Genomic DNA, 18,976 nt, shown 5'->3' with positions numbered 1-18,976 from the left:
CCGGCGCCCACAGTGTTTGAGCGCGGCTCCACCGGAAACTCCGCTGCGCCGGTAGACGATACCTGCGCCCGCAATAGCACACTGCGCGTGGCCCCAGGTATCGAGTACCTGCACCCCTATGCTTCAGCTTCCCCCCCCCCCCTCCTTTCGTTTCCCCCTTCTGGGCCCAGACTTCGCCCCTTCTTACCTTCGCTGTCGCTGTCGCTTTTGTGTTGGACTCCCTTTCGCTCGCTTCGTGGTTGTTCGGCGCTCTCCTCACTTGCTAACCGCCGTCCCCCTCCTTTCTCTTTGTTCACTTCAAACTGGAGATCGACTGAGCGACAGGTTCGACGATCAATCCGGGAGACCAACAAAAAATTAAGGCAAACCGACTACGATCGCCGCTGCACTCCATTGATGCTGCACTCTTAACCTTGGGGATCTCTCGACGGCCCCTCGCACCAAATTAGAGTGCGAGCCGACCATTCTAGGTCGGGAAAAATATAAGGACTGAGCTACCGGATCGACCGAATATCTCATCCAGCCGTTGACGCCTTCCACATCTCGTGGCCTGCCTGTCACCATGTCGATGGCCGTTGCATCCGCGACTGCGGCGCCGTTATCGTCACCACATACCACCCGCGATCCCAGCCCGAAGAATTGCCCGACCTTGGCCCCTCCATCAGCTGCTGCCCCGGCGAATTCCTCTCCGCCCCGAATGTCGACCACCGCAGATGGCCCAGCCGCAAAGGGCTCGCCGGAAAACAAAGTCCCGTCGCCCCCGTAAGTAATCTCTGCGTCAGGTTGGTGTTTGACAAAGATAGGCGGCATGCTGATCTGTTCTCGCTCCCTCACAGATCGCAGGGTAACGGCGGCCCCAGAATCACTGTGAAAAAGGAACCGGCTTCGTCGCCGCGCATGCAGAGTCGCCCTCGACCGCGCAAGTTGGATCTCTCCACCAGCTTGCCGTCTTCCAGCGGGTTGACCGTTCGACCCCCCGGCGGGCCTATGACTGCTCGCGAAGGTGTCACTATGCAATCAGTCGGCCTGGCCTGCTTGTCACCAGGCTTCCAGACCCACGATCCCGTAATGAGAGAGCAGCTCCAGCGGAGTCTGTCAGTGCGCGATCAGCAGCGCTCGATCATCGAGGCGCGCTTGCAGAAATCCGCTAAGGATGAAGGGCCGGATGGCGTACCCTTCGACTCGGGCTTGATGGGAATGCCAAAAACCGGCTCGAAGCGACGGCCCCCGCCAGGTCTTTCCATTGTTCCGCCCTCTGCTTCCCAGTTTGCCAACGAGCGGGTCATTCAGTCGGCTCCGCTCAATCAAACGTTTACGGGTCGATATCATCCCCAGCCGTTGACGCACCACGTTGCCAATCAGAGTCCGACGTTAGGCTCAACCTCCCACATGCACCAGGTGCCGGCTACCCAGACCAACAACCGACTTCCTCCTCTCTCCGACGTCTTCGGATCGGATGCCCTGGCTCCTCGGGATCGCGACAACCGCCCTAGTCTTTACCCGAATACCTCGAGCAACTCCTCCCAGTCGAACCTAGCTCCCATGCCCTCCCCCGGTCTGCCGGGCAACATATCGCAGACGCCAACCCGGCCGCGTGAGTACCGATCTGCCGAGGAAGCTGTACAGGAGCTGTCCGGGGGTCGGGAAGAACTTCTGCCTCGCATGGTGCACTATGGAGGCCACCAGCCCCCTACCCCTCCCTCCCCCCATGTGCTTCATGCCGGTCCCAAGACTGCGCCTTTAACCCGGGAAGGCACAATTCCTAGTGCGCCCTCTGCTCCCGCGATGCACTTTGCAGATACCACTGCCCGTCGTCGCCCCCGGAGTGAATATGAGCAGGACAATGGCAGCCCACCATTGGGCCATGGACCGGATCCTCATTACCGGCCCAATCCCGCCACCAACCCGGCACCGCCTCCGTCCCTTCACGGACCCTTTGGCGCTGGACGAGACTCGCCGGAGAGCCAACGAAGGAAGAAGGAAGAATTCTTGGGCCTCTGTGCTCGGGCTTGGGACCTATTTCATTCATGAACTGGTATCAAGTCGTGGTATCCGAAAGAAACATTCCGCTTCTCAAGCTAGCCAGTACTGCTTGCAATCCTCTGAAGGCCTGGGCAAGCACTGGGCATCTTCTTGGGCGTATACATCATGACTTTGATTGGACTGGCCCTCTTCTTCAGCCTTAATTTTATTTTCCTTGCTGCGTCCGTCTGGTTTGATACTAGACAGCATGCAATATTGGGGCAACTCATTCCTCCAGTTCCTATTGGTCTTGGGTGACCAAATGGGGACTTCCATACCGTTTATACATGATACTGATGTTTATATCACTCTTCTACGGTACGACTGTTGATCGAGCCTGCGGCTCGTCATGGAAAGTTTTGTACTTGGGGAATCTTGCATTTCTCTCTTGCTGGGCGTTTGGGGGACTCCTCTCTTTGAACCATATACCTTTCTGGATTGTTATTTTTTTGTGGGATTAGCATTTGTGAATGGGTTTCGATCGATTCTTCTTCGTCTATCGCAGACCAACGTGGGGCATACCACAGCCTGGTTTTATACCACTTCGGAATCTAATAATGTCGTAGTCTTCAGGGTGTTCAAACCCCAACATACACTGCTCTCCTGTATAACGAAATTCTCTTGAAGTTCTCAGGCTAAAATTGAGAATGGGGTATCCTATGCAAGTCGCCGACGCTTCTCCCCGCGAAGAGGCTCGTCGCCCATTCCACGGCGCTCCATGGGCATATCCTTCCTCTCCTTTGCAGCCATCTTCTTCCGGCGCCGCTCCAATGCCTTTGCCCGATCCCGCGATCCCATTTCCTCGTACTTCTTCTCTAGAACCTGTTTCTTGAGATCCGATTTCTTCAGGTAGTACGGCGTACTCTTCTTGCCCTCGCGCAGCATCTGCTTCTCACGCTTCTTGTGCTCCGCCACCAGATTTTGCTCCCGCTTTCGGCTCTCCATAGCCTTCATGCGGTCCGTCGCTGAACGGATCTGTTTCTTCAGCGCCTCCTTCTGAGCCGGGTTCTTGGTCCTGGCCATCTCCGCCTTGAGATCTTTTAGCTCAGAGGCCCGATACTCGTCCAGAAAAGCGTAGGCCTTGCTTGCCGCTTGGGAGTGTCGTCCCGCACCGCTGTGGCCCATAACCGCAGCATCGAAACGCGGGTCCCGCGCTTTTGCCGCGGCGGGCGGTTCGACGACAATGCGCTTTCTGGATACGGCACGTTTGGACGACATTTCCATGGGTGCGTGTTTGGACGCACGAGCGGCTTTTTTGTCCTTCGCATCTTTCTTATTCTCGGCTTTACTGGCGGCTTCCCGCTTTTGCTCGCGGGCTTCAAGGATCCGCGCTCGGATATCGTCGAGCGGAGAGGCGGTCGATTCGGTTCCTTCGGCTGCTTTGAGAGATTTTTCTTTGCGCCTTTTTGGTCCCACTGATGCTTGCGCTTTGGCGAGCGCACCGAATGAAATATTGCTTAGCGATGCCTGAATGTCGTCGTCGCCGCCGTCTTGGTCGTCAGAGGATTCGTCCTCGGCGGCGTTGTTACCAGACTCATCTTCGTCGTCTTCTGATGCGTCTAAGTCATCTTCCTGTATATATTGTCAGTCAGTGGCTGTGAGTCTCTTGCCATGAATACGTAGAGACCATACATCTTGTGATTGCAGATCGTCGTCGGATTCGCCTTCTGCCCCCTCACCACCGTCCTGGGAGACTTCATCTCCTGAGCCGGAGGCTTCTGAGTACACATCATCATCATCGTCTGGCCGAGCCCGTACACGGCGGTTCAGGATGTCCGAAATGGCCATTTTATCGTTGTGCTTGACACTGTCGGGAACGCGAATCGAGAAGAAGCAATCGCAAAATTCAAAAATACTGCCGCGGGCGGTGACGGCGATAAGGTTGATTAGATATTTTTCGCGATTGAACATCAACACCCATTGCGCTCTGCATCCGGATGTCTCGCTCGCCCAGGTCTGTGTTTCCCTGGCTCTCAGTAACTCGTCCAACGCACTGCACCTCATTATCCAGGCCCGATACTCAGAATGTACCGCTTCCATCGCATGTGAACTGCACAGACAGCGACGTCCAGTTGATCATCAGACTGACCTCTCTTTTCTCTAGCTTCTTTCCCCACGCGCCTCCTTGAACGACAATAATTCTTCTGCGCCCAGCTGTGCAGTGTCTGTCAAACTGCCTCGAAAGGGCCAGGGACAGAAGCGGGCGCATGACGCCGCAGGGAGTTTCGCACCCTGGGAACCTACGCTTAACCATGATATTCCTGCGCACAATTATCCAGCCATGACCGGTGGATCTTTGCACAATGAAGAGGGGAATCCATCTCAATGGTCTGTTCCCCCAGTTTGCGGGTTCCAAGCTGTGAATATGCCCGCCAATGGTTTCTCAAATGCGGGGCAACGGCCTGCTGCACCCAACAATGAAGCATCGCCTTATGGCTCTACTTTCAGTCCCAGTGTGTCCAATCAATATTCAGCCTATCAGAGCAATACACCCAATTCGACTCAGTATCAAGCAAGCCAGTCTAGTCTCGATAGACAAACACCGCAACCCTTGCCGCCGTTTCTCCCACCGGCCCCTTTCGACAATTACGATGCCACATCGTGGAATCAGACAGGCTTGAACAGCAATCAACCACATACGCTGCCGTCGATGCCATTCCTGAACCCTAATTTCTTTAATCCCATGGCAGTGGGAAATACACAGATTCCCTTCTCCATGTTGCCATTTCCCTCGATGCTTCCTTTCCAGAGTGCCCAGCCTATGAGCACAAGCGCCGGAGTGTCCGCTCAACCTCCAATTCCACAAAGGACACGAGCTGCAACGCCACCAGTGAAAAGACCGGCCCCAAGTGACGATTACTTGCAACAAGCCTCCCAGCCGCCGCAAATATGCCCCCAAAGACCACTTCTCGTCATTCTCGACATGAACGGCACTCTCATTCTGCGCAAACACAAGAAATTCCCCCCAAGCTTTCACCGAAGAGTCGGTCTTGACCATTTCCTGGACACCATATCCAAGAAATATACAGTCATGATCTGGTCCAGCTCCAAGCCGCAAACGATTGAAGCGGTGGCCACTCAATTATTCCCCAAAGGCAAGAAGAAACCTATCGCCCTCTGGGGCCGCGATAAGTTCGGCCTTACTAGTGCGCAATACAACTCTAAACTCCAGGTGTACAAGGAGTTGCACAAGGTGTGGGCAAGCCCGCAAATCCAGGCCGCATACCCAGGGAACAACGGCAACGCCAACAGGAACCTGACTAGATCCAAGGCTGGGAAGTTCGCCGCAAAGAAAAAAAATAACCAAGGCCCTGAGAATGGATATCCCGTCGGTCACCGCTGGGACCAGACAAATACTATCCTCATCGATGATAGCAGACTCAAAGCCCTCAGCGAGCCATACAACATTCTCGAGATTCCCGAATTCACCAATCCCACTGCCGATCCATCGGCCATCTTTGAGAAAGTCCTTTCCCGCCTGGACGCGCTCTCGCGCCATGACGATGTCAGTAAAGTGCTCCGCGAGTGGAACGCACGCCTCCCCAGCGGAGGGAGTATTCTGGATCTAGACATAGGACCAGAAATCATCGATCTGGACAGCGACCCCGAAGATGGTGGCGCCAGTCTTCTCCCTTCTACTGGCTCCATGCACGCCGATCAAAACGCATCTCTCAACCCGGCGGGGCCTGTAGATGCCAAAGAAGCCGCGAGACTGCGGAAAGAGCGCAGCAAAGCTCGCAAGGCGGACAAGAAAGCCGCCAAACGCGCGGCCAAGGAAGCAGCAAAAGCAAATGCCGCGTCTAACAGGGTCGTCGTGCTCACCACCGACCCGGATACCCTTGGCTCGGGAGAGGGCCATGTCTCTACGGAGGGTAGCTTGATGCCCAGCACCCAGCAACCGCAACCCCAAAATCAAACCCCAAACCAGAACCAACCCAGCCGCCGCAAAAGGAATAAAAAGAAAGGGTCCAATTTCGAGCGCGAGTTTTTCCTATCGGTGGAGGTCACCCCGGAGCCCGAAGTCCCCGGTGGTCCACGCTACAACTTCCGTTCTAGGACACAGGCGCCGGTAACCGAGGCGGTGCAGCAGGACAGGATTTTGGATGCTGGCATCCACCCTGGCCTTGCACCTGCACCTGGACATGCGAATGGACTCCAGACCGCACAAGCATCTACCGAGTCTATCGCTGCCGAAATCGCAGAACGCAACACTACCAGTCAAGGAGCAGAAGCCCCAGTGCCGTCAATGCAATCGCAGACCTCGCCCTTCCGAATAGACCCAGCCCGCTCGGTCTCACCCGTCTCCGAGTCTGGGTCAGAGAACTCCCTCCTCGACCGTTTGGAGGAGGGTCTGTTTCCCAAGAAGTGAAGGGAACGCATACAAGCACCATCGCACTTTCCCTTCAGTCTTGCGTGAGGACGACGTAAGGGAATTCATTTCCATTAGACCTAGACACAGGATGCGTTATTCTCTGGGTTCGTTCACAGATGCCGTCACAAGCTGGTGATACAGACTCCTATTTGCTTTGCTTCACGCTATTATGCTTTATCTACTCGTGAATCCCTATTTCTTTATCTATGGAGAATACCCAATGCTTTGAATCAAGTCTTATTTATGGTCATCAGGACCCGCTCTTTGATCCGTTTCCATGAAATAAGTCGATTTGATCGAGACCGCAAAGTTAGTTAACCAGCCGAGTCCACGGTTCCATGTCCCATGTAAGCAACGATGGCAAGGGATTGTTGAATTCCCCACCCAGTATGACGCTTTAATAGCATCTAGTCAAACTACATGAAATGAGAATCAGAAGTATTCAGTGAGATGGAGGGGAGTTGCAGAGAGGAAGAAGTCTGTTGATATAGCCCCCCTATATCTGTTGATAATCTCCAGTTAGGCGAGTTAGGATACTTCTTACCAGCGAATGCAGCGAATCTCTACTAATCGATTCCTATGCCTTTTTAAAACCCTTATGTAGCTGTGCCTCATGTGTAATATGCTCTCGATCGCGTACCTACATGTATTCCTACATCATATTCTACACGGGTTCAATCCCGTTCCTTGGGTAGTACTCTCCATCCCCACGATCCAGCTCCGACCGCGGTCAACTACAAAGCTACCTCTCATTTCATTCTCATGTCATCCTATCCTTACCGCCAATATATCCAAGCTGTGTTCTTGGTTATCTCTAGCCCCCCTCGAGATCCAGTCCAGTGATGGGGATGATCCAATGGACGCACTTTTTACCTTCGCCGGTTATGTTGGGCCACTGCCGCTATTGCCGTATCCTGCGCAAGGATCTCCTTCTGCTCTAGCTCGATCAGGGCCGGGGTATGACCATCTGGGGCGCTGAAAGGGCTACCGTAGACGGTGGCGTAGACCGTAGCTGGATGATGAGGCTACAGCCTGTTCCTTGATCCCCGAATGGCAGTTGGCGCACCAGGGAAGGATGCCAGGCACAATAACACAAAATGTGAATAGGCCTTCCCCACGTCGACAGGAGTCACGCTGGTTAGAGTGGTCCATTTTGGTGGGCCACCGACTGTGCGCAATAGCACTTCGATATTCACGGTCCGACAGCCCACTAGGTGGAGAAAGTCTAGACTCTGCTTAGGGTGCCGGAGGCCAGGCTCTCGGCATGGGGAGACCTGCCGGAGTGCGTAGAGCCGATGGCTAGTCTCTATCCTGGCCGACCAGGGGGGTAGGGGTGTCCGGACAGGGAGGCTGGGCTGGGTTTGGGGACTGCATAACTGGTTGAGTATCAGTTCTGCCCTTGCTGGACTATTGCACAGTGCGTATACATACTGGGGTCTGACTAGAGCAAGATGGCGAGAGAGTGAGGAAGAGAGCAGGAGAGCGGGAGTGATATAGGACCAATGGAGGCTAGAACAGGTTAGGGATATCTATCGTTGGATGGAAATTCCTCAAGGCCTTCCTTACTCTATTCACTTCTCTAATCCAGCTCCCTTCTATCTCTCACATCTTCCAATCGTCCATTCTTACCTTTCCCTCTTCCCACCCTACCATATTCCATCATCAAACTCGACTTTTTTATCTTCTGGTTGTTCAGACTTATATCCTTTTATCTCATCCCTGGTTCTTGATTCATCTCATCTCCTCTCTCTGCGTGGCCCAAGATGGAGTCCTGCTCATCACCGTCAACCAATCCCCAAGCGCAGTGAGACCAATACCAGCAGGATCAAGCTTAACATGACCCGGCTAGCAACGGAGCCCAGCTAGAGGGGGTCAACACCAACCTTGTATCCACGACTGAGCGACAACAACGAGTCCCGCATAGTCAGGCTTAGTAGGTTCCTCCCCCCACACAGTCAAGAGTGCTAGCAGCTGATAACCCTCATAGCGCATCTAAGGGCCCGTCCCAGCAGCAGTATAGGGCGGCAATGACCATTCCCTCGGTGTCAGCTGCCTCCGAGTCTGGGTCGGAGAACTCTCTCCTCGTGAATACCTATTTCTTTATCTATGGAGAATACCCGATGATTTGAATCAAGTCTCATTTATACCTATTTGTTCCTTCTGTAATTGTCGTTTTTAGATATCGGAAATATATACTTGCCATACTTGTACTATGAGGATAGATATTCATAGATCCATTCCATGTTTATATCCATAATTGTCATGCTACCTATCCATATAAGACCTCAGCAGAGTTGGTTGGGGTAAATATATCTTGGAAGGACCTGGCTGTCAAAACATATATTGCTTGAGCACCAACAGAAGATATTACAATCTAGGAGGCTACTATCATAGTACCACGGGAGTTCACTTGGGAACTTGAGACGCCTAGGTATGTCGGTATGCGTCCCTGAGTCACATTACAATGCAGCCTGTGTTTCTACAGCAGGTACAAGGAAAATGATTATTCGATAAACTCATCAGAGACCTGGGCCTCGATTCCTTTATTCTTTGCTAGAAAGTAACTAGCAGCGAGCAAGCACCTAGGTGCAACAAAACACCTAGATATGCAAGTCGATCATCTCACATCGCAACGTATCATAACCGTGAACGTAAACCACATCGGCGCGTAACTGAAGAAAGATGGAAATAGTGATTTTGACCCCGACGGCGTCAGACCAGCCGCGTAGGGAGATGAAGATGGGGTTGAAGATAAGGAGCAGAAAGACGATGACATGAAATGGTGGGCCAGATCAGACTGCGATTTCTTCGGGGTATTTTTGGGATGAGGGGTGAGGAGGCGGAAAGGAAAGCTCTTCTTTTCGGAGCGACACGCTTATTTGAAGACGTGGCCGTCAACGAAGGCAAGCTCCTTGCCGTTGGCGGTGACGGGGACGTCCCAGGCCCACAAGTCATCAACCAACTTGCGGTCAGCCTCGCTGGAGGGGTCGAGCTTGGTGAACTGGTAGCTCTCCCAGTCGGGGGCGACGTTAAAGGCATCCACATGGTTCTGGCCACGGATCAGGAAGACACCAGTGATGACGCAGTCGTAGTTGGCGCCGTAGACACCCTGGGCACCGAAGATGTACTTGCGGGAGCCCTCGAGACGGGCGTGGAAGCCACCGATCAGGTTGTTGGCCATGAAGGTGAGCTTCAGCTCGTCGTTGTACTTGTAGTCGACCTTCCAGAGCGAGTACTCGTCGGCCTTGAAGTTCTGCCAGAACCAGGGCAGAGCATCGGGGCGGGTGTCGTCGTTGGAGTACTTGCGCTTCCAGTCATCGAGGATGAGGGTGGGCTTGCCAAGAGCCTCCAGGGGGTGCTTGGGCTTGGGCTTCTCCTCAGCGGGCTTCTCCTCGGCAGCGGGGGCAGCAGCCTTGGGCTTCTCCTCCTTCTTGGGGGGAGTGTACTTGATGATCTCCTCGGCGAAGACGGGGTTCTCAACAACAGCCTTGAAGGCGGCCTGGTTGATAATGGTGTTGTACCACCGGGTGACGGCGGGGTTGGCGGAGCGCCAGGCCTTGTCCAGAACGGTAGCGAAGGCGCGGGTCAGGAGAGCGGCGGAGAAGATATCAGCCAGGGTGATGCGCTCGCCAACCAGGTAGGTGTTCTCGGTGAGGTAGCTCTCCAGAACGGCAATGGCCTTCAGGGCACCCTTGGAGACCTCATCGACAGCCTTCTTGTTGTAGCCATCGAGACCAAGGAGAGGGCGGTACCAGCCACCGAAGCGGGGAAGGAGCTCGCTGTTGGCGTAGGACATCCAGCGGACGATGGAAGCGTAGTCCTGCTTGGTCTTGCCAAGGAGGGTGGTCTTCTCATTCTGGGAGGTGACTATACAACCAAAACGGGTTAGTTGAGGTTATCACATATGGGTCCACAATCGACTAATCAATCAGAAACGCGAGTGGAACAATGTGATCCAGAAAAGGGGGGAAAGGTGCCCAAGGCCAAAAACAAAGATTTTTCCCCCAATAGCGGGGTACTCCAATTCTTGTTTTGGTGCTTTTTGTCAGAGTTTGTAGATTCTCAACAGTGTAGTTCTGCCAGGGATAACTAAAATGATACATCTCATCATATAAAAGGGGCGCGGGCGAGGAAATGTTGTTGTTGGAAACAATCAGAAGAGAAAACGCAAGTCGTTACGTACCATAGATGGCAATGGCAATAGCCTCGGACAGGTTGAAGCCATTGGCACCCTCGAAGGCAGGGACCTTGCCGAGAGGGTGGATCTTGCGGTACTCAGCGCCAGAGTTGAACTCGGCGTTGCCGTTGGCCTCGATGGTCACCAGCTCCAGGTCGAGGTCGTTGTGCTTGGCAGCGACCAGGATGGAGATGGTGCGATGGTTGTCCTGGAGGAGAGGGTTAGAAGGAAGAAACATCCTATGAAGATATAGCAGCACATACAGGGCGACCGTAGAGCTTTCCGAAGGCCATCTTGAAGTAAGGGGGTAAAGAGAGGATGGGAGAAGAAAGAAAGGAGAAGGAGGAGGGGCAGGAGTGAAATTTTGTGCGGGATCGCGGGTATCGGCGCTCGGAGGAACTAATCTTGCACAGGTCACCTGACCTTAGGAAAAACAGCAATCTAGCATCCAGTCCGGTCGAGTCGATTGCATCCGCACATCATGGCCCGGCACGCTCCCAATGGCATTGCCCAGGCTTTACAAGCCCTGCGGCTGCACTCATCATTACCACGCCACCATGCCACCCCCTCCTTATACAGAACAACCCGCGCCTTCGCAACAGAGACCCAGCAGACACAGACCCCGGAGACCGACATGACCCAAGTGCAGCCAGCACCAGAGATCGACTTCACAGCATTCGCCCGCAATCCAGCCCGCATCGTCCCAGCATCCCCCTCCTACTTCTCCGGCAACCCACGCTTCATCGATCACGTTCTGGGCCTCGAGAAACTGCAAGCCAAATACGCCTCGCTCCCAACAGTAGCCGCCGGCGAGGCGCCGCGGATGGCCTGGTTCAAGCTCGCCCAGTTCCGCGACTTTGTGGGCGAGCCCGTGCCTATGAAGAAATACAAGAGTCTCGTCAAGATCCTGCAACGGCTGAACCGGATCCAGCCGGAGATGGTCCCGAACGAGGTGCGGCGCTCACTGGCACAGTTCCTGCGGCCGGGCAACCCGTACGCGGTGCAGCATGCGCCGCGCAGTGTGGACGAGAGTGGCCGCGCGCGCGCCAAGGGCAAGCGTAAGGAGTCGACCGCCGTCGTGCAGCTGGTCGAGGGCGAGGGCGAGGTGATTGTCAACGGCAAGTCGCTCGTCGAGGCGTTCCAGCGCGTGCATGACCGCGAGAGTGCGCTGTGGGCGCTGCGGTGCACCCAGCGGCTGGATAAGTATAATGCCTGGATCACGGTGCGCGGCGGTGGCGTCACGGGCCAGGCGGAGGCTATTACGTTGGCGATCGCGCGAGCGTTGCTGTTGCATGAGCCTGGGCTGAAGCCCGTTTTGCGGAAGGGTAAGTTTCTATTTCCCCTTGCCCTCCATTGTCTGTTTGAGGGGCTTTCTTTACTGACGTCCGCTTTCTGACAGCCGGTGTGATCACCGTCGATGCCCGTCGTGTGGAGAGGAAGAAGCCAGGTCACGTCAAGGCCCGCAAGATGCCTACCTGGGTCAAGCGGTGAAAATGGGATTTTGTGCCGAGCGATGCTTTTCTTTCCTTGTTTTATCTATCCTGTATTATCATATCTGCCATGGCAGCTCGAGTCGCCAGTTCTGTTCTATATCCTGTACTCAATGCATATGGGGCTTTCCTTCATCGACTGATATATTGGTGCATGACCATTAGCGGAGCAGCATATTGATCCATCCCTCGCACAAGTCAATGTGCTCATGAAAAACGATTACTGCCTGCAAGACTTAATTATTGGAAGCTGATCGGATGCATCGCGGGCTCCTCTCATTGGCCGCCTTTTCTCCGACAGACAATGTCTGAGGAGTACGTACCTACGTAAAAGTATTTGGCATACAACCCTGGAGATCTCTTCAATAGTATCCAGTGAACACACCTACCTGAATAGGTAGGTAGTAGCGAGATATGAGCACAGAAAAGGATCTACAGCACAGAGACGAGCTATTCAGAGTCCAACGAGGTTCGGACAAGACGATCCTTGAGGCAGAGCGTCATCATCGACTCGAAATCCGAGTCAAGTACATGCATATACTATCTAGGCACCATTTTGCGCCGACGGATTCATTCCTTCCCTATCTTCCCATCCGGTTTAGATTCCATCCATCACACCCGAACGCACCCAACCATCAAAGGCAATAATCCTTCACCAGCACAATGGAAACGCGGTTCAAAACATAGGTACACTACCCGAGCCCAGAGGGAGGAGCGGGATACGTACAGCAAAGATAGGTCATCGAGTTCGGCGACGACAGTAACTTGTAGATGACACTGCGAATCGATCCATGATTCGCGAAGTTGTCACGTTGAATAGGAGCAGATAGATAGATCAAGTTAGGAGGGGAGGATGGGACGCGATGAAATGCAATTTACTGCCGCTGGAGCGGAGCTGAACTGAACCCAACCCGAGCCACACTCCAACACCCAGGTATATTGAACCGAGCTGATCGCCAAATGGCACAGTGGAGACGTGATGGAAAGAAGAGGGGGTTGGTGGTGCTGGTGGTGATGGCGTGTGATCAAGTCGAGATGTGAAGAGTGGAAGACAATGGAGGCGGAAGGGGCACGCCCAGTCTGAACCATTGATTTTTAGATCATCACATGAGAGGTGCGCCAGAGGTGACCAGTTCGACGGGCAGCTCTGGCCAATCTCAAATATCACATCGGGGGGTGACGATTGGCGCGGCGCTAGTGGGCAATAGCCTATCCATGGCGGCAGCGCCCGTCATCGTGCTCGCCCCGCAACCAGAAATATACATCTGGCTCTGCGTGATCTGCTCTCCGATCGCCGCGGGATGCAGAAGCACGAAACTGGTCCAAGCTCGTGGGATTTGGGGCGCCCAATGGGATCAAAGAAATACCGTCCAGCGTGAGAAGTGGGGATTGGGCGGAGAGGACTGTGTGAGTTGGATAATTAGGGTTTCGTTTGTCATGGCCGCGGAGCTGCGGTGGCCGGCTCGGGCATCGATCGGATGCGATGGCCTTCGGGATTGCTTTCCATCAGGTCGAGGCATTGACTCAGGACTAAGAAGGGTAGTTAGTTTTATCTAGCCTTTTCATTCTTTTTCTCACTTTTTGGGGAGCTGAGGGGCTGCGATGTGAAAGAATTTGGTGCTTTGCGACAGCACAAGCGCAACCCGACACAACCCAAAGCCACTTACCACTGAGGATCTCTTCTTCCCAGATACCAATTTGATAATCTACCAAGCCGTGCTGCTCGAGCTGGTCACACAGCTGAATCAGATCTTTACCCATCGACTCCATGCGATCTCGGCTGATCAGACTGGCCTGCGCAGGTGGGTGACCCGAGACCACCATATCTTGAATCAAACCCTTCTGCCGCTGGCACACAGCTAACCAGCAGAGATTAAAGTCGTTCCAGAGTCGCAGGCGGTCTGGGTAGAGAAGATGATCGTCGCGTAGGATTCCTATGTATCACAAACGGGAATTAGTCTCTCCCGAAAACGTTAGATGATACTTGCATGACGCGTGCCTGCAGGCGCAAAAGAGCCAAGAACAGAATATGGGGAAAGGACAAAATAAGGGTCCAGTCCAGAGCGCGAGACTGAAGAAGTGCGAGGCCAACCGTGGAGCCAGCTCAACAGCCTGGCTTACCCAGCCGGCTGAACAAGACCAAAAAAGAAGACAAGCAAAAAGAAAGCAAGAAAGTCCAACCTACCTAGATCCCGTGCGTTAGTCACAAGCCACTCGGAAATTTCCATCAGCGATCGGCTCGCTTCCACCAATCGCCCCGCGCGCGTCTGATCGAAGGTGCTGCGCAGCGCTCGTTGGTATTGGCCATACGCTTCGTCAAGGCTGGAAGAATGCGATGAGGGTAACTGGGATGGATCAGGCTGTTGCTGGGCAGGCGGCGGATCCAATCGGCTCGTCGCGGCCGCGCCGGTCGGAGTGAACTCGGTCATGGTGGCAGGAAAAGGCTGCGAGATGTTTGGGCGCGCCATGGGACCGGGCTGGTTATAGGACAATTGCGACGCGTTCAGATAACTCGACAGTCCTGGGATCGCACTCCCCGGAGGTTCCTCCGGGGCAAAATACTGTGGAACGGCAAAGTGGTTCGACAGGGCCTCTATCGCTGCAGACGGCCGTGTTGGGTACTGTGGAACAACGTCGAAGGGTCCCTGTGCAGGATCCTGCTGACTGAAGCCGTACAGCATGGAGGCCGACTCATACGGCACGAATGGGGCCACATCCTGCGGCGCTCGTCGGCGCGGCTGTTGCGATTGCGGTTGCTGCTGCTGGGGGTGCATCTGGATCGGCTGCGAAGCCGGCGCCTGTCGCGGACGAGCAAAGTCCGCCGGATAGGCTTGCACCTCGTTGGGCTGCAGTGATCCGCCGTGGAAGGAGCTGCCTGTGTAGCCGTAGTCGTAGGACATCAGAGTGCGGTCTGGGGCCTGCGACATGCCCGTTGGATCTCCACGTGGGTGCATGGTGGACTCGAAACGATCGGTTGCACGGCCACCGGCCGCGCCATTGCCAGATCGTGCCATCAAACGCTCATGCTGCTTCATGCGTTGATCGCCATCCATCAGGCCGTCCCACACGGACCTGCGCAGATTGAGATCGGCCCACTGCTTGGGGGACAGCGGTGGACTTGCGTAGGAGGCCAGCTTGAATGCGCACACACGGAGGCCAGCCGAGAAAGCGCGAAGAGAGCACGAAAGAGAAGCAGAACGAGTAAGATGGCGAGTTTTTTCTCAGACCCTGTGAGATGGAATGGTCAGGGCCAAGACCCAGGAATGACTGGAGACGGCTGGCCAGCAAGAATGTCGCATCAATCGCGATCTGACTGCGACGCTCAGCGGTAGAGAGGGAGAAAGGGAGCCGCCGTCACCAGAGGTCGCGGCGAGAAGTACATATACACCCCGGGGAATGGTTGCGCACCAGCACTGGAGTATAACGAACCCGAACCGACAAAGTACAGAATCGAATCCCTCACGCCAACTCCAGGGGAAAAGGGAATAGTTGCCACGGCGCAAGGCCAGCAGGAAGCGCCAAATATGACGGATCTGATCTCGTCAGCAATCGCACTGGATGACGCGGGAGGGAAACGAGAGAGTGGGGACGGGGAGCAAGTCGAGAGGAACCGGGAGCCTGGAAAGGGAATGGAAAAGGTCGAGAAGAAAAGCAAAAAAAACCCCAGGCACTCGTGTCATGGACCGGGTAGTCGGGTTCCCAGGGGCAGGTGAGGGCCGAGTCTGGAGTCTGAAGTCTGGAGCATGGCGCCTGGCGCATCGAGCAAGTAAAGCATACTAGTTCGAGTCGAGTCTCAGGCCGCGATGGCGCTAAGGGATCTACGCCTAAACTCGTTTCGGGGAGCCCGGCGATCGGGATTCCCAGCGCCGCGGTTCCTGGCCCGAAGCATGGGATGCACGATCATCCATGGTGACGACTACGAGCCGGACTATAGTGATGATGATGGACACTTGCCCTGATCATGATACTGAAACTGATTCTGACGATGCCTCTTTTTTTTTTTTTTTTTTTTTTTTCTCTTTCTTTCTTTCAGCTCGGTCAGGTGGAGACTTGGTTTGGATGTGTAACTCTTCTGGGGCTGACGATCCACGAGTTGCCAGGAGCCAGCAATGACAAAAACCCGATTTCCCCTTGCTCTCGAGGGGAACCGAAAAGCAATTATGCCGCAAGTGTCAAGTGGTCGACCCAGCCCGCCGGGAAGGTACTTCTGCAGACCGCAGATTAGACTACGGGACGCAAGTACCGGTAGAGCGTAATGAGACCGAGACTCTCATCCTCGGAGTATAAAGGGGGTGGAGGAGGCGTATTTGGGCCACAATCACTAGAGATCTGACGTATATACATTATGGTTATGTGTTATGATCATAGTTGATCCCCCGTGGGATAGGGAGGAAAAAAAACTAGCAAACTAGGGCTTTGGCATTCCCGCCAAATTGCCCGGACAGCTGCCGCTCCCCCTTTCCTCACTTGCCTCACTCGCCTCACCGAGGCGAATCGAGGGAATCCGAAGAGTCCCAGGGTCACGCATACACGCCAAAAAACAATAAACGAGGAACCCGAAAATCAAACACTCCATAACAAATAAACCCAAACCCAAAAATACAAATCATCGGGATCGATCCCTCCGAGGGCCGATCTGCACCAGGCACGTCAAGGGCGATCAAGGGCTTCCCACCTCCCATTGCGCCCGCAACCGGATCCGACGCGGTGGTTGGGATGGAGACCGCGAGCTTAGGGTTGTGTTTCACCAGTTTCGAATCCTCCATCCGCTTTCCGCTTCCCGTGCCCAAGAGCTACCTGAACTACTCACCATACGTACCTTACAACGTATATACTGGGCTCGGTACAGCGGGTAGATCCTCCCTAGGGCACTTAGTCTCTTGGCTCGGGCATGGCGGGAGTCAAATAGATGAAGGGCGGATCCCAGTCGACTCCATCCGGTTCTCTTTGGGTGTCTACAATCTTCAGCTTGTTGCCCATCCTAGCTATACTTTGGCATCATTTCCCTCTTGGGCAGGAATCAGAACCCCGAGGAATGACCTATGACTCGTCGCACCAAATGATGCAATCGTTCGGGACTCGGTCTGATCGCTTCGTGGCTTGTGTACCTCGGTATACAGCCTGCGACCAGGAGCCCGGTGGCCGGGGCAGTAGTTGCACCGCGGAGGGCTGAGTCGCCGTGCTATGATGGTCATTGATACCTGCCAGTGGTCTCTCGATCGGCGGCTCATCCGCCGGCGAGAGGGTACGTTCATAGGAAACCACCCGAAGACTAGTGGCCGTGATCTACTGGATTTACTCTCCAGGTCAGCTGATGCGTGCCAATTATAGCTCGACGAACCCCAACTCGAGCCCTGGAGCCCTGGGACTCGGAGACACTGTCCGTCCGACGGGCGTGAGTGGCAGGATTGGGATTGCAACTGCACTTCCCGGTTGCGACGGCGCACCACGTTGCAGTTCGGACGGAAAGAAGTTGGCCCGAGGGCGACCGATGAGGCTGAGACATGGAACGCAAGAGAGTCGTATATGAGGGGGGAGAAGAAGAAAGAAGAAAGGCGATTTCTCATGAGATGGCAAATATATTGTGGAACCGGGATGGGGACCATCATCCATCCATAGTTCCCGTCGCACTCGTAGAGGAAGAACCAATCTACATAAACACACATCGCTGGTCATAGAGTCATGTCATATCGCAGTCGCCCTGACCTCAAGTCCGCAATCTCGAGCGGATTTCTGGAGACGGACCCGACACAGAAACCCACCATGAAGGGAATAAAATAGAAGTGTCGCGCGCTGGGGCGGAGAGGAGGGGGAGGGGAAAGGGCTACCAATGGGGGAAGACGTTTATATTTGATCTGAGTCGATGTCAGCACCCAAACTCCGGGGCCATGCCAAACATGTAAAAGAGTGAACCTACTCAGCGTCATGCTCAAATTCACGTCTGTGCTCTCCACCATGTCAGTAAACTCCTCGAAGCTGATGCGCCCATCTTGGTCCTTGTCGGCCTCCATAATGGTCTTATCCACAATCTGCTGAAGCTGCATATCCTTCAGGTTGTTGCCCACCATCATCTTCAGCACGATAAATAACTCGCCATTCGAAATGTAGCCGTCCCGGTCGATGTCGTAGACTTTGAAGGCGAAGCGGAGCTTCTCCTCCTTGTTGCCCTTGGAGCTAAACGCAGACAGACCAGTCACGAATTCCTGGAAGTCGACATCGCCACCACCGTCCTCGTCGAAGATCGCAATCATTCTAGCACCGAAGGGCAGGATTAGAAATGCAGTGATAGGGTGGTGGCGGGGTTGAGTCCCGGAATCGGAATCAGACGCACCTCGTGGCCAGCGGGTTAGAAGAGACCTGGGGGAGAGATAGGAACTCGTCGCGATCGATTGTGCCCGATGCATCCTAGAGACTGCTGTGAGTAGTTTGCCGCAGAGCCCGTCTTTCTCGACTGAGCAACAGCAAGGTCCGGTCGCACCTTATCCAGCTTCATGAATCGTTTCCGGAGGCGGTCCACTTCATCGCGATCGACTGTTCCCCTCTCGTTGTTAGCTCAGGTCCTTGCGACGGGGGTTCTTACAGGCGTATGAGACCGGCTCAGAACATACAGTTGGAGGTGGAGACGATATTATCGAAGAGCTGAGTGGTGCCCACGGAGCCTCGCCGGCGCTGCACATTGTGCATAGCGCCGGTGGTGGGTTCAGCGGGCTGGTCCATTGGAAAATACAAAGAAGTTGGGTGTGGGGGAGTCAGAAGAGAAAAGGAAGCGGAGAGAGCGGAGAGAGGACAAGCACAGTACCCGAAGCGGCAGGTTCAGAAGCCAGGTCACGGGAACAGCGCCAAAAATGAATCTGATAATGCCCAGCCCCGCACTAACCGGATCGGGCCCAGCAAGCGAGCCCCTGAGGCCGTGCA

The 18,976-nt window shown here is 54.5% G+C and overlaps 7 protein-coding genes across 7 annotated transcripts; 3 read left to right on the top strand and 4 right to left on the bottom strand.

The window, feature by feature from the left end:
- Positions 1–562: 562 nt before the first annotated feature.
- Positions 563–2,031, top strand: N7459_009699 (uncharacterized protein; the record flags this gene model as incomplete). Its single annotated transcript, XM_056948867.1, has 2 exons — positions 563–762; positions 837–2,031. The coding sequence occupies 2 exons, from the start codon at positions 563–565 to the stop codon at positions 2,029–2,031; spliced, it is 1,395 nt and encodes a 464-aa protein (XP_056796092.1).
- A 648-nt stretch (positions 2,032–2,679) lies between these two features.
- rrp36 (putative pre-rRNA processing protein) lies at positions 2,680–3,810 on the bottom strand (the record flags this gene model as incomplete). The annotated part of the gene is made up of 2 exons (XM_056948866.1): positions 2,680–3,594; positions 3,655–3,810. The coding sequence occupies 2 exons, from the start codon at positions 3,808–3,810 to the stop codon at positions 2,680–2,682; spliced, it is 1,071 nt and encodes a 356-aa protein (XP_056796091.1).
- A 493-nt stretch (positions 3,811–4,303) lies between these two features.
- On the top strand, positions 4,304–6,391 carry N7459_009697 (NIF domain protein; the record flags this gene model as incomplete). Its single annotated transcript, XM_056948865.1, has 1 exon — positions 4,304–6,391. One exon carries the CDS (start codon positions 4,304–4,306, stop codon positions 6,389–6,391), a length of 2,088 nt encoding a protein of 695 aa, XP_056796090.1.
- A 2,878-nt stretch (positions 6,392–9,269) lies between these two features.
- N7459_009696 (putative translation elongation factor eEF-1 subunit gamma) lies at positions 9,270–10,864 on the bottom strand (the record flags this gene model as incomplete). The annotated part of the gene is made up of 3 exons (XM_056948864.1): positions 9,270–10,261; positions 10,578–10,779; positions 10,835–10,864. The coding sequence occupies 3 exons, from the start codon at positions 10,862–10,864 to the stop codon at positions 9,270–9,272; spliced, it is 1,224 nt and encodes a 407-aa protein (XP_056796089.1).
- Positions 10,865–11,052: 188 nt separating this feature from the next.
- On the top strand, positions 11,053–12,062 carry N7459_009695 (mitochondrial 37S ribosomal protein uS9m; the record flags this gene model as incomplete). Its single annotated transcript, XM_056948863.1, has 2 exons — positions 11,053–11,896; positions 11,971–12,062. 2 exons carry the CDS (start codon positions 11,053–11,055, stop codon positions 12,060–12,062), a joined length of 936 nt encoding a protein of 311 aa, XP_056796088.1.
- Positions 12,063–13,496: 1,434 nt separating this feature from the next.
- Positions 13,497–15,114, bottom strand: N7459_009694 (uncharacterized protein; the record flags this gene model as incomplete). Its single annotated transcript, XM_056948862.1, has 3 exons — positions 13,497–13,591; positions 13,729–13,995; positions 14,247–15,114. 3 exons carry the CDS (start codon positions 15,112–15,114, stop codon positions 13,497–13,499), a joined length of 1,230 nt encoding a protein of 409 aa, XP_056796087.1.
- Positions 15,115–17,733: 2,619 nt separating this feature from the next.
- Positions 17,734–18,778, bottom strand: cnaB (calcineurin regulatory subunit B; the record flags this gene model as incomplete). The annotated part of the gene is made up of 4 exons (XM_056948861.1): positions 17,734–18,313; positions 18,393–18,466; positions 18,540–18,592; positions 18,670–18,778. The coding sequence occupies 4 exons, from the start codon at positions 18,776–18,778 to the stop codon at positions 17,734–17,736; spliced, it is 816 nt and encodes a 271-aa protein (XP_056796086.1).
- Positions 18,779–18,976: the final 198 nt, after the last annotated feature.

The sequence above is a fragment of the Penicillium hispanicum genome, assembly GCF_028827665.1.
Source record: "Penicillium hispanicum strain IBT 35686 chromosome Unknown utg000008l_segment0_segment0, whole genome shotgun sequence".
Classification (NCBI taxonomy): Eukaryota; Fungi; Ascomycota; class Eurotiomycetes; order Eurotiales; family Aspergillaceae; genus Penicillium; species Penicillium hispanicum.
This window is presented reverse-complemented; position numbering and strand designations above follow the sequence as displayed.